This window comes from Candoia aspera, chromosome 3, assembly GCF_035149785.1.
Source record: "Candoia aspera isolate rCanAsp1 chromosome 3, rCanAsp1.hap2, whole genome shotgun sequence".
Classification (NCBI taxonomy): domain Eukaryota; kingdom Metazoa; phylum Chordata; class Lepidosauria; order Squamata; family Boidae; genus Candoia; species Candoia aspera.
Genome location: NC_086155.1, coordinates 51,424,348 through 51,438,853, shown reverse-complemented (window position 1 = coordinate 51,438,853; position 14,506 = coordinate 51,424,348). Strand labels below are relative to the sequence as shown.

The window sequence follows — 14,506 nt, the reverse complement described above, 5'->3', positions numbered from 1 at the left end:
AGCATCGCTACGTACAGTTGGGATGACAGTCTTAACGAGGAGTAAACATCACTGTTGAGCTTAATTGCTAGTGCTGCAACCTGCAAATCTATTCCCATTTACTCAGGAGCAAGTGCTGCCCTGGAGTATAAGTTCCGTATGAACATGCTCAGACGTAGAATGCACGATTCGCATTACACAGGAAAAAGCAATCATCAACTTCCTTATACGCTAAAAAACAGACTTATACACAATTTCTGACAGATTCCAGAAGAGAAGAGACGACCGGCGCATGCGCACCTCGGCACTCATCTAAACAAATTGAACGACCCCGCCTCCGCCAAGACCCAACTACCCATCCAGCCGCCTCCCGAAGAGGGCGGAACCTAGAGAGCTGTTGCGCATGCGGATTAAGTCAGGCTTTGGAGCTGGAGGTTGTCCCGTCGCAGGCTCCGGCTTTCTTCAGAAGGAGAGGCGGGGTTAGGCCTCCGGAGTGGCTTTCTCTCTCGTGTCTGGGGCCTGAGCGGGAAGTCATCTTGCTGCGACTCCCGGGCTGCCCCGGTTGAAGGGCGCCGGTAAGTGGCTCTTCCCCCCACGGCTCCTTGTCCTTCCTCTGCCGGCAGGGTACATCTTTCTGCTTCCCCCTAAAAAGTTCTGCCCCGCAGGCGAAGACCCCTCCTCCGGTGCCCATCGTGCTGGGCTCACCACGCTCCCTCTCCGCGCCCCCGGGCAGATGGCCTGGCCGTATCCCGCAGAAGAGGGGGCGTTGGAGGCTCCGCTTCGCCCCCTTTTCTAGCCTTGCTTCCGTCGGTCTTCCGCGGGTCGCACCTGGCGCCCTCCTGTCCCTCCCCTCCGCTCTTCTGCTTTCTTTGTCCACACCTGCGATCTTTTGTTTCGTTTCCGCAGAACTTTTTTAGGAGAAAAGCGTACCCGATTCACTTCGTAGGGATTTATTCCCAAGTGTGGTTGCACGCGCGCTTAGTCGTAGAAGCCACATAGTGGCTTTGATTTGGGGGATTTAGATGATCAGGGATGATTTTTATGACTGCTACAGTATTTGAACAGCGGCTGAGTAGGAGCTGCAATAGTTCAGGAAACTTTGTCAGATGTAAAGTCAAGAAAAACATACTGGTGATCTTTGAATATCCCTTTGAGGACTGTTTTGCAGGCTCTTGGGGGTCGAATTGAGGAGAAATTTCAACTGGGATACCTTTATAAGCAACTGCATATCATTTGTTGTAATAGCAGCATGAACTCCATTAAAACTGCTTAGAAATGGAGAGTGTCTTAAACATTGCCAGCTTTGCAACCAATTCTGCTGCCTTTGCTTACCATTAAGTTTCAGTAATTTGAGTAATCTTTTACATGGATTTTTTAAAAACCATATTGATAGTAATTTAAAGAAAGTATGAGGGAGCTAAACACTATTCAGTGACAATACTGCATTTCTTTCTGCCTTGTTTATAACTTGAGTAGAAAAAGAGGAAGTCCAGTGTGTGAAATTATTTTGTAACAATGTGGTCTTCTAATGTGCTTCCAGTTTGGATTACTATTTGTTATTGTATTGCATTTTTGTATGTTGAGTGTGAATCTTTTCTTCATTTAAAAAATGAAGTATGTAAAGAACTTAGCTTTCTTTCATGGTCTCTTTCTTACTTTTCTTCCCTTCTCCTCAAGTAATTATGGCAATGACGGGTCCAGCACCTTGTTCATCTATGAGTAACCATACTAAGGAGCGAGTTACAATGACAAAAGTGACATTAGAAAACTTCTACAGTAATCTGATTGCACAGCATGAAGAAAGAGAAATGAGGTAAAATCCTTGTTATATGAATATGGGATAGTTTCTTAATTTCAAGATTAAAAACTTGAATGCCTCAAGTGCATTGATCTTTTATTATGCTAGACAGTTTTTTGTAGCATTTCTTTAAAATGCCCTAACAGTATTATTTCTTGACTACCCTACTAGCTTCTGCTTTATGAAAATGAGTGGAAAGTTTCTCCTGGATTAAAAATTGTTTTCCTCCCTTTAGCTTAATGTGTTCTTTCTTTTGATTTCAGGGTGTCCAGTATAAACATAACTTGTGTTGCGAAATATGCTTGGCTTGATTGAGCATGATAATCAAAACCAGCCTTTCCAAAAACATTTTTTTAGTCTTTCCTGCAAATCATTCGCTTTAAATCATATATTTTTTATTAAAATACTTACTTCTGCTCTGAGTAGTGAGGTCCTTAGCAGCTTTCTGTATTTTTTAGATAGCTGTCATACAATGCTTTTATGTTAGCCAACATTCCAATTGTTGTTGTTTATTCGTTTAGTCGCTTCCGACTCTTCGTGACTTCATGGACCAGCCCACGCCAGAGCTTCCTGTCGGTCATCAACACCCCCAGGGATGAGTCCGTCACCTCTAGAATATCATCCATCCACCTTGACCTTGGTCGGCCCCTCTTCCTTTTGCCCTCCACTCTCCCTAGCATCAGCATCTTCTCCAGGATGTCCTGTCTTCTCATTATGTGGCCAAAGTATTTCAGTTTTGCCTTTAATATCATTCCCTCAAGTGAGCAGTCTGGCTTTATTTCCTGGAGGATGGGCTGGTTTGATCTTCTTGCAGTCCAAGGCACTCTCAGAATTTTCCTCCAACACCACAGTTCAAAAGCATCAATCTTCCTTCTCTCAGCCTTCCTTATGGTCCAGCTCTCGCAGCCATATGTTACTACGGGGAACACCATTGCTTTAACTATGCGGACCTTTGTTGTCAGTGTGATGTCTCTACTCTTAACTATTTTATCAAGATTTGTCATTGCTCTTCTCCCAAGGATTAAGCGTCTTCTGATTTCCTGACTGCAGTCAGCATCTGCAGTAATCTTTGCACCTAGAAATACAAAGTCTTTCACTGCTTCTACATTTTCTCCCTCTATTTGCCAGTTATCAATCAAGCTGGTTGCCATCATCTTGGTTTTTTTGAGGTTTAGCTGCAAGCCAGCTTTTGCACTTTCTTCTTTCACCTTAATCATAAGGCTCCTCAGTTCCTCTTTGCTTTCAGCCATCAAAGTGGTATCATCTGCATATCTGAGATTGTTAATGTTTCTTCCAGCGATTTTAACTCCAGCCTTGGATTCCTCAAGACCAGCATGTCGCATGATGTGTTCTGCGTACAAGTTGAATAGGTAGGGTGAGAGTATGCAGCCCTGCCGTACTCCTTTCCCAATCTTAAACCAGTCCGTTGTTCCGTGGTCTGTTCTTACTGTTGCTACTTGGTTGTTATACAGATTCTTCAGGAGGCATACAAGATGACTTGGTATCCCCATACCACTAAGAACTTGCCACAATTTGTCATGGTCCACACAGTCAAAGGCTTTAGAATAGTCGATAAAACAGAAATAGATGTTTTTCTGAAACTCCCTGGCTTTTTCCATTATCCATTGGATATTGGCAATTTGGACCCTAGTTCCTCTGCCTTTTCTAAACCCAGCTTGTACATCTGGCAATTCTCACTCCATGAATTGCTGAAGTCTACCTTGCAGGATCTTGAGCATTACCTTACTGGCATGTGAAATGAGTGCCACTGTTCAATAGTTTGAACATTAGTGTTTCCCTTTTTTGGTATGGGGATATAAGTTGATTTTTTCCAGTCTGATGGCCATTCTTGTGTTTTCCAAATTTGCTGGCATATAGCATGCATTACCTTGACAGCATCATCTTGCAAGATTTTGAACAGTTCAGCTGGGATGCCGTCGTCTCCTGCTGCCTTATTATTAGCAATGCTTCTTAAGGCCCATTCAACCTCACTCTTCAGGATGTCTGGCTCCAGCTCACTGACTACACCATCAAAGCTATCCCCAATATTGTTATCCTTCATATACAGGTCTTCTGTATATTCTTGCCACCTTTTCTTGATCTCTTCTTCTTCTGTTAGGTCCTTGCCATCTTTGTTTTTGATCATACCCATTTTGGCCTGGAATTTACCTCCAATGTTTCTAATTTTCTGGAAGAGGTCTCTTGTCCTTCCTATTCTATTGTCTTCTTTCACTTCCGCGCATTGCTTGTTTAAAAATAATTCCTTATCTCCTCTGGCTAACCTCTGGAGTTTTGCATTTAATTGGGCATATCTCCCCCTATCACTGTTGCCTTTTGCTTTCCTTCTTTCTTGGGCTACTTCTAGTGTCTCAGCAGACAGCCGTTTTGCCTTCTTGGTTTTCTCTTTCTTTGGGATGTATTTTGTTGCCGCCTCCTGAACAATGCTGCGAACTTCTGTCCAGAGTTCTTCCAGGACCCTATCTACTAAGTCCAGTCCCTTAAATCTATTCTTCACCTCCACTGCATATTCCTTAGGAATATTAGTGAGCTCATATCTAGCTGATCTGTGGGTCTTCCCTAATCTCTTTAGTCTGATCCTAAATTGTGCAAGAAGAAGTTCGTGATCGGAACTACAGTCAGCTCCAGGTCTTGTTTTTACCGACTGTATAGATGTCCACCACCTTTGGCTGCAAAGGATGTAATCAATCTGACTTCGGTGTTGTCCATCTGGTGAAGTCCATGTATAAAGCTGTCTCTTAGGTTGTTGGAAGAGAGTGTTTGTTTTGCAGAGTGAGTTGTCTTGGCAAAATTCTATCAGCCTATGTCCTGCTTCATTTTGTTCTCCCAGGCCATGCTTACCTGTAATTCCAGGTGTCATTTGACTGCCCACCTTAGCATTCCAGTCTCCCGTGATGAAAATAACATCTCTTTTAGGCGTGTTGTCCAGTAGGTGCTGCAGATCCTCATAGAACTGCTCTACTTCAGCTTCTTCAGCATCTGTGGTTGGGGCGTATATTTGGATCACTGTGATGTTAGATGGCTTGCCCTGAATTCGAATGGAGATCATTCTATCATTTTTTGGATTGTATCTGAGCACTGCTTTAGCCACTTGACTATTAATTATGAAGGCTACTCCATTTCTTCTGTGGTCCTCTTGTCCACAGTAGTAGATCGGGTGGTCATTTGATGTGAAGTGGCCCATTCCAGTCCATTTCAGTTCACTGACGCCCAGAATATCTATCTTTAATCTTGACATCTCACCAATAACCACATCCAATTTGCTCTGGCTCATAGATCTTACATTCCAGGTTCCAATGGTGTGTTGATCCTTAGAACATCGGATTCGCCGTTCACCACCAGCACCGTCGGCCGCTAGCCGTCCTTTCGGCTTTGAGCTAGCTGCGTCATCACATCTGGGGCTAGTTGAACTCATCCTCTGTTCCTCCCCAGTAGCATTTTGACCATCTTCCGACCTGGGGGTCTCATCTTCCGATGGTATACGGACATATCTCTGGTTGTACTGATCCATTTAGTTTTCACGGCAAGAATACTGGGGTGGGTTGCCATTACCTTCCCCAGGGATTGCATTTAGTCTGACCTCTCTGTCATGACCTTCCCATCTTGGGTGGCCCTTCACGGTTTAGCTCATGGCATCATTGAGGTGCTCAAGCTCCAGCACCACGACAAGGTAACGATCCTTTGCTGAAGAACATTCCAATACATACACATTTTGTTTCATTTGCAGTATTTAATACATAACTCACATTTCAGTTTAGAAGTGATTACATAAACTAAATGAACAAGATTATGAAATAATGTTAAAAGTACACTATGAACAGTAGGGAAGCACAATATTAAACATTTATAGTAGTTGGGAAAGTAAATATGAACCATGAAAAACTACATTTGGTGTCAATATGATATCAGATGTGATTTTGGTCACTGCTTCCTTCACTCCAAAAGTTGGGAGGGAGGCCCATACAGGAAGTTCTTAATAGTCCCTAGTAAGGGGGAAATTCTTAAGGTACATGTTGTTGAGCTACTTCTTTCTCTTTTATTAGAGGAGAAGTAATATACTTGGTTTTCATACTGTGAAATTGCGGGGGTACTGGGAAAGAGTGGAAGAGAGACTAGTTATAAACAGTCAAGATGCAATGGATGAGCCAACTGATGGCTTATCTCATAAATGGCAATTTAGCCCAGGTGAAAATAAACCAGGAAGAAGTGTTTCAGATTATTCAGAGAGACTCTGCTTTATAACCCTCTCAAACTGAGGCTGGGAAATTCCTCTTATAGTTTTCAAGATTTTGTATTTACCCCAGACTAGCATAGGTAGCTATCAAGCCATTGGTAAAATAATCCAAAACAATATAAGGTCTCAGCAGACAACAGAGCATGGGAGAAAAGCAAATGGAATTTTACAAAGGTTTTCAAAAGTACATTTTGAAATGCCTTCCAAGAAACAAAAAGGAGGCAGTATTGATGTCTGGTAAAAGTTCCAGGGTTTGCAGCTGTAACTAGAGGCTCATCATCTAATGGAAGCTAATGGGCTGTTTGAGTGGAATTTGAAATAGATCTTCAGATTGAATATTGAATGACCGAAGTTTATCCTCAATAAGTTGATCCAAACGTGTAAGAGACTTTCAGGGCAGTAATTAAGTTTGCATGTTGTACAACTGACACACATATGCTCAGTTTTTCTGCAGAATTGAATTTTCATTCCTATTCAAGGATTTTTTTCTTTGTCAACAACTTAAAATCTTTCAGCCCTATGATAAAACATACCCTAGGAGCTGACTTTGGCTTAGCTTGGGAAAGTTAAACAGGCTCATACGGGACAGTACTTAGAAGGGTGATCACCAGGAAATTCTAGGACAGCTAGCTAGGAAATTTTTTAAAATCTCAGAAAAAGACAACGTCAGGCCTCTTTCATGTCATTGCCAAAACCCCATGAATGTGTCTATGTAGTAATTGGAAGCTGAGCTCAACTTGAAGGAGTTTTAATAAAATGAGATGGCAGTACAAATATTTATTTATTATTTTCCATCCTACCTTTATTATTTTAAAAATACCTATGAAATCACTGAGTGCATAAAATTGCTCTAAGCCCTAGGATTTTCAGATTGTTATCTTTTTTAATTTAGACAAAACACTAATTTTACAATGAACTACAAAAGAAATCCAGTTTTTGCTCAACTCTTTTGGACTCTGTTCCTTAAAATGACAATTCTAAATTCTTTTATGTTTATTACCATGTACTGCATGCTTCTATGCCCCTCATGACATAATGCTTGTTTCTTTCATCTTAAATAGCTACATTTGCTATATCGTGTATGTAGTAACTTTCAGAGCATAGCTTAGATTTACATTGGAATAATATGAGTGCTTTTGCAAGACAGGTATTCTGTACGAATACAGAGTGTGCTATACATCATGTACAAAGTGAATGCTCTCACTGGTTGTAGATTATATTGCTTATTCCTATAATTTTTCTAGATTGTTACTCAGTATACTTGAAGACAATCTTATATCAGTATACTGCATCATAACTCCATATGTCACGTTGGCTAGAAGTTTTGGGAACTGCAGTCCCACACAAGACAAGTCTCTGCATCTTAAAACAACTGTAACTTTTAAATGCTATCTCAATAGCTGTATACCATGTGTATCAGTCAACAAAAAGAAAACAATTTAAGCAGGGGCTCACCCATTCAGTCTTCATCAGTAGCAAAGGGCGCACAAAATAATTACTGTCATCTTTCTACATATTCCTAATATACTTTATGCGTTATGTGTTTTCCATTTCTTCAGTTTTCTTAGGAGGAAATACTTAATTATTTCACCTCCACCTTGTTATCCTCAAGTCTAAAAGAGGCTGGCAAAAATTGATCATATAGACAATGAGTTAAAGATTTGTATCTTTAATAAGGTACTATTAAAGAATAGTAATAAAGAATTTTCGGTGTAGGAAATAGAGGTGATCAGGTTCTGTCAGCCCTTCGAGATAGTCCAGACAAGAAGCAGAAACAATGAGTACTACCACTACCTTTATTGTAAGGCTACAGTAACAGAATCTTGCAAGTCTGAAAGCATTTCTCACCTCCTTTAATTTTACTTTCCAGAAAACTAGGTAGGGTTCCTTCTGAGATGCTTCCCATGCCCCTTTTGCTTCTGTGGATTGAGATACTTTTTACATGATGGTTGTCTAGACTGCAGCTTTTCCTCCTGTCTCCCAAGGTCATTCCCACATACCATTACAGGTTCTGAGTTCCTCTGTTACCTGGCTACTTCTCACTCACATGTCCACTTGGAACTTGAAAGTGGTGTAGTGGTTAAGATGTTGTGTTGGGGTGGAGATCTTGTTCTAGTCCACATTCAGCCACAGAAGCTCAGTGGATGGCTTTGGGCCAGTCAGTCTCTCTTAACCCCACCTATATGGCAGGGCTGCTGGGAAAAATAGGTGGATGAAACATTGTGTACACAGACTTGAAGTCCTGAAAAGAAGCTGGAATAGAAATCTAATAAAATAAACATGTTCCCATAATGGAAAGACTAAAGTTTTATAGCTGTGTCTTGAACCAAAAGAACCTCTCAGTTGGTTTTGTAATAACTTCTGAGTCTCTGTAACTCCCTTCCTCTTTTTTCCCCACTGCTTCAGTTCAAATGGTTGTAGGTTGACTCTCTCTTAAAAAGCAAGTATGGCTGTAAATAATACAACCATCTTAGTTCAACCTGAAATTAAGTTACCTAGTTTACATGAACAGAAGTGTTCATCTTGTATTACTAGTAGTCTACAATGAATGAAACCTCAACACCTGGTATGTTTTCTATCTCTTTTCCTCTTTCTGTATTTTAAAACCAGTAATGAGTGAAGTGGCAGTCAATCAAGCAGGCTAATAATAGGTTTTAGTGACAAACTAACATTTGTAGACTCACTTGGAATGCAGTATCAAAAACTTAAGATGCTTTGTTTCTCCATTAGTATGTAAAAGTGGGTGATAAGCTAGTCTGAATAGGTGACTAAAAGTAACAACCAGGTTTAAATTGAAAAGAACTGTAGTGCCAACCTAAATAATGGAAAAGTTTATTTATAAGCAAATGGTTATGCTTAGCTTTCAGTTCACAGTTATTATAGATTCAATTTTATTCTTTAAGTTATTCATCCAAATGAGTTTATTACCAAGGTGAGTAAGCCAGGGTAGTGAATCTTTCCCTACCTTTTACTAATCATCTAATTTTTCAAGTAAACAAACACAGAACCTGTGCATACATACAAGTTATGAAGGTAGAAAGCCTGCATGACTGGAGATTTTGGTTTGTTTTAATTGCGCCTTTGAGTCAGGTCTTGACTCCTGGTGACTGTCTGGAGTAGTCCCTGCAATTTTCTTGGCAAGATTTTGGAAGTGGTTTGTCATTGCCTCCTTCCTGGGGCTGAGAGAAAACGACTGGCCTAAAGTCACCCAGCTGCCTTTGTGCCTAAGGCGGGACTAGAACTCACAGTCTCCTGGTTTCTAGCCTGGTGCCTTAACCCCTACACCAAACTGGCTCTCTAGAAGTTATTAATGTATTATTTTTAAAATATTTTTTTCTCTCATTAATCCATTATGTTCAGTCATCACAATTCTAAAATGAATTTTAAAGCTGATTATCATTCAGTCCAGTCCTAATGGTAGATGCCAAAATGATATCCATCCGATTAATTCTAACCAACTTCAGCAAAGGATCGTGTTGCTGTTACTTGAGGGAATGATATTAAAGGCAAAACTGAAATACTTTGGCCACATAATGAGAAGACAGGACACCCTGGAGAAGATGCTGATGCTAGGGAGAGTGGAGGGCAAAAGGAAGAGGGGCCGACCAAGGTCAAGGTGGATGGATGATATTCTAGAGGTGACAGACTCGTCCCTGGGGGAGCTGGGGGTGTTGATGACCGACAGGAAGCTCTGGCGTGGGCTGGTCCATGAAGTCACGAAGAGTCGGAAGCGACTAAACGAATAAACAACAAAATTCTAACCACAGTATGATGCAGACAACAGTGGAGGCCAGGCAGCTACACACTCTTTCCTTCCACCACAAACCAGCACACATGGGCCACACTATAGTGCATAGGATACATAGGATACATCTGATGCAAAATATGAATGTTGAAGCATCTGGAAACTCCATGGTGCTACCATCTTTTTTCTTTGTTTTTGATATTGTTCGTCTCAGTTTTTCAGACTCAGGCATAGATACTTCTCTTGCATACGCTACACTGAAGCTTGTGTTCACATTCAGGGAGTGGGCATTAATGTGTCAAATATTTTTCAATAAATACAAGTACAAAATGGTCCATTTAGTAAAATCCTAAATTTACATGAATGCTGAGGTGTTCTACGTCACCAGTAAATGACCAGGAAAAAGATTTTGGGATTCTGGAGGACAGCTCAGTGAAACACAATGTAGTGTGTGGTTGCTGTGAAAGAGATAGAGCCATGTTAGAGATAATTAGAACTTGCAAGCTTCTTTCTAATAAATTTTGGTCTGGAAAATAACTATTTCTTTGTCTCATTCCTGAGGGAGATTCTATATTTCTGTAAGACTACTCAGTCTCATCTAACATTCTAGTCAGAAATTGAAATGATACTTCCAGCCTCCCCTATAACAGCAGTTATCTATTCACCCATCCTTTCCTTCCTTTTGCTGCTTATTGCTGCTATGGTGGTATTTCCTTGATAAGAAATCTCATTGTGGCACATAATGGAACAGAATACAAAGCCATGTTTCTACTGAAGGCCTCTTTCCACTGGAGAAGAAAATGTTAGGATCTTCTGCTGGTTTTACTAGTTTTAAAGGGCCATGCTAGATCATATTAGCTTTGCTAATATGTAAAGGCTTTTGGAGTTATTAGTTTGTTTGAGTTGGCTGCTCCTCATCTTAGCAATTAGACGTGGTGTTACAGATGCAGTTGTGATAATATCTGATCACTTAGAGGAGGGGTTTCCAATATCTTTTCAATTAGAAGGTCAGTCATGGGGGGAAAGCTTTCCTAAAAGACAGACAGTACTGGACAAGCTGCTTCTGCAGTGCCTAGCCATGTCATTTATATGTCCTGAATTAAGGACCAGTAAAGATTGTATGAAATAATTTCAAATATATTTAGCTGATACCTTTTAATTTAGAAAAAGGAAGAGTGGTAGTTAGATTTTATCTTAGGACTGAAATTACTTTGGTTAGCTTGATTCCGGATATGTAGCCAGAGAGGGCTATAATTTTCTTTGAACTGTTTGTTGCTTTTGACCTTCTAGAGTGATTCCTGTGTGTTGAGAACTAGAGGCACTGTATTACAATGGCTCTACTCTTATTTCCAGAGCTGGTTTCTGAAAATAATTTCTGCTCTTTAGTAGTTATATTTAAGGAGTCTGTATAGATTAATCTATTCCCTATGTAGCTCAGTATTTATATGAAACCACTGGATGTGGTCAACAGGTAAAAAGAGACAAGGTACAATCATTATGCTGATGATATCTAGCTCTGTCTCTTTTCCATCAAGATTAGGTGAAACTGTACAGATGTTTAGAGGCAGTAATAGGATCAGTAAGGCTCAGTAAACTGAAAACCTGCAAGAGTGTGTGTGTGTGCTGTGGGCTAGTTGTTCCTAGATCTAGGAATAAGGGAAGTAAGTCTGTTCTGGCTGAGGTCACACTTACTCTTAAGGTATTCCTTCACTCTACACTGTCATTGGAGGCTAGTGACTGTAGCAGCATAGAATCTCTTATTACCTATTTTGTCTAGTTCGTTAGGTCTGGTCATCCTCAGGATAAATAGCCTGAGCACAATAATCTGCGCCTTGGTAACCTGCTAATTAGATCAGCTTAAAGTGCTCTAAATGGGGTATCCTTGAAATAGTCCATAGATTATAAATACTGTAGCACAGGATGCAGATATAACACGGCTGTGGCATTGTCCACATAACTTTAGCCTTCAAAAAGCAGAACTGGATGTCAATTTATTATCCCAGCTCAAAATATTAATTTTAACACGTATAACTCTGATTCCTTAAATGTGTATCCTTATCTGTATTGTTTTCTCTATTGTTTATGTAGTGGCAATAGAAATTTGTTCATGCCATTATCAAATGAAGCCAAGATTTCTGGAATTTATCGCAGTACCTTCCTGGGCTCCGCAAAGGATCGTTACCTTGTCGTGGTGCTGGAGCTTGAGCACCTCAATGATGCCATGAGCTAAACCGTGAAGGGCCACCCAAGACGGGAAGGTCATGACAGAGAGGTCAGACTAAATGCGATCCCTGGGGAAGGTAATGGCAACCCACCCCAGTATTCTTGCCGTGAAAACTAAATGGATCAGTACAACCAGAGATATGTCGGTATACCATCGGAAGATGAGACCCCCAGGTCGGAAGATGGTAAAAATGCTACTGGGGAGGAACAGAGGATGAGCTCAACTAGCCCCAGTCGTGATGACGCAGCTAGCTCAAAGCCAAAAGGACGGTTAGCGGCCGACGGTGCTGGTGGTGAATGGCGAATCCGATGTTCTAAGGATCAACACACCATTGGAACCTGGAATGTAAGATCTATGAGCCAGGGCAAATTGGATGTAGTTATTGGTGAGATGTCAAGATTAAAGATAGACATTCTGGGCGTCAGTGAACTGAAATGGACTGGAATGGGCCACTTCACATCAAATGACCACCAGATCTACTACTGTGGACAGGAGGACCACAGAAGAAATGGAGTAGCCTTCATAATTAATAGTAAAGTGGCTAAAGCAGTGCTTGGATACAACCCCAAAAACGACAGAATTATCTCAATTCGAATTCAGGGCAAGCCATCTAACATCACAGTGATCCAAATATACGCCCCAACCACAAATGCTGAAGAAGCTGAAGTAGAGCAGTTCTATGAGGATCTGCAGCACCTACTGGACAACACGCCTAAAAGAGATGTTATTTTCATCACAGGAGACTGGAATGCTAAGGTGGGCAGTCAAATGACACCTCGAATTACAGGTAAGTATGGCCTGGGAGAACAAAACGAAGCAGGACATAGGCTGATAGAATTTTGCCAAGACAATTCACTCTGCATAACAAACACTCTCTTCCAACAACCTAAGAGACGGCTTTACACATGGACTTCACCAGATGGACAACACCGAAATCAGATTGATTACATCCTTTGCAGCCAAAGGTGGCGGACATCTGTACAGTCGGTAAAAACTAGGCCTGGAGCTGACTGTAGTTCAGACCATGAACTTCTTCTTGCACAATTTAGGATCAGACTAAAGAGATTAGGGAAGACCCACAGATCAGCTAGATATGAGCTCACGAATATTCCTCAGGAATATGCAGTGGAGGTGAAGAATAGATTTAAGGGATTGGACTTAGTAGATAGGGTCCCGGAAGAACTCTGGACAGAAGTTGGCAGCATTGTTCAGGAGGCGGCAACAAAATACATCCCAAAGAAAGAGAAAACCAAGAAGGCAAAATGGCTGTCTGCTGAGACACTAGAAGTAGCCCAAGAAAGAAGGAAAGCAAAAGGCAACAGCGATAGGGGGAGATATGCCCAATTAAATGCAAAATTCCAGAGGTTAGCCAGAAGAGATAAGGAATTATTTTTAAACAAGCAATGCGCGGAAGTGGAAGAAGACAATAGAATAGGAAGGACAAGAGACCTCTTCCAGAAAATTAGAAACATTGGAGGTAAATTCCAGGCAAAAATGGGTATGATCAAAAACAAAGATGGCAAGGACCTAACAGAAGAAGAAGAGATCAAGAAAAGGTGGCAAGAATATACAGAAGACCTGTATAGGAAGGATAACAATATCGGGGATAGCTTTGACGGTGTGGTCAGTGAGCTAGAGCCAGACATCCTGAAGAGTGAGGTTGAATGGGCCTTAAGAAGCATTGCTAATAACAAGGCAGCAGGAGACGACGGCATCCCAGCTGAACTGTTCAAAATCTTGCAAGATGATGCTGTCAAGGTAATGCATGCTATATGCCAGCAAATTTGGAAAACACAAGAATGGCCATCAGATTGGAAAAAATCAACTTATATCCCCATACCAAAAAAGGGAAACACTAAAGAATGTTGAAACTATCGAACAGTGGCACTCATTTCACATGCCAGTAAGGTAATGCTCAAGATCCTGCAAGATAGACTTCAGCAGTTCATGGAGCGAGAATTGCCAGATGTACAGGCTGGGTTTAGAAAAGGCAGAGGAACTAGAGACCAAATTGCCAATATCCGCTGGATAATGGAAAAAGCCAGAGAGTTTCAGAAAAACATCTATTTCTGTTTTATTGACTATTCTAAAGCCTTTGACTGTGTGGACCATAACAAATTGTGGCAAGTTCTTAGTGGTATGGGGATACCAAGTCATCTTGTATGCCTCCTGAAGAATCTGTATAACAACCAAGTAGCAACAGTAAGAACAGACCACGGAACAACGGACTGGTTTAAGATTGGGAAAGGAGTACGGCAGGGCTGTATACTCTCACCCTACCTATTCAACTTGTATGCAGAACACATCATGCGACAAGCTGGTCTTGAGGAATCCAAGGCTGGAGTTAAAATCTCTGGAAGAAACATTAACAATCTCAGATATGCAGATGATACCACTTTGATGGCTGAAAGTGAAGAGGAACTGAGGAGCCTTATGATGAAGGTGAAAGAAGAAAGTGCAAAAGCTGGCTTGCAGCTAAACCTCAAAAAAACCAAGATGATGGCAACC

The 14,506-nt window shown here is 41.1% G+C and overlaps 1 protein-coding gene across 1 annotated transcript in view; it reads left to right on the top strand.

The window, feature by feature from the left end:
* The first annotated feature begins 407 nt into the window (after positions 1-407).
* The window catches only part of STK38 (serine/threonine kinase 38), a 35,456-nt gene continuing 21,357 nt past the window's right edge, over positions 408-14,506 (top strand). Inside the window, exons 1-2 of the mRNA XM_063297648.1 lie at positions 408-554; positions 1,657-1,792. Of these exons, the coding sequence (XP_063153718.1) occupies positions 1,662-1,792 (131 nt within the window). The 5' untranslated portion in view covers positions 408-554; positions 1,657-1,661. The remainder of the gene's footprint in view (positions 555-1,656; positions 1,793-14,506) is intronic.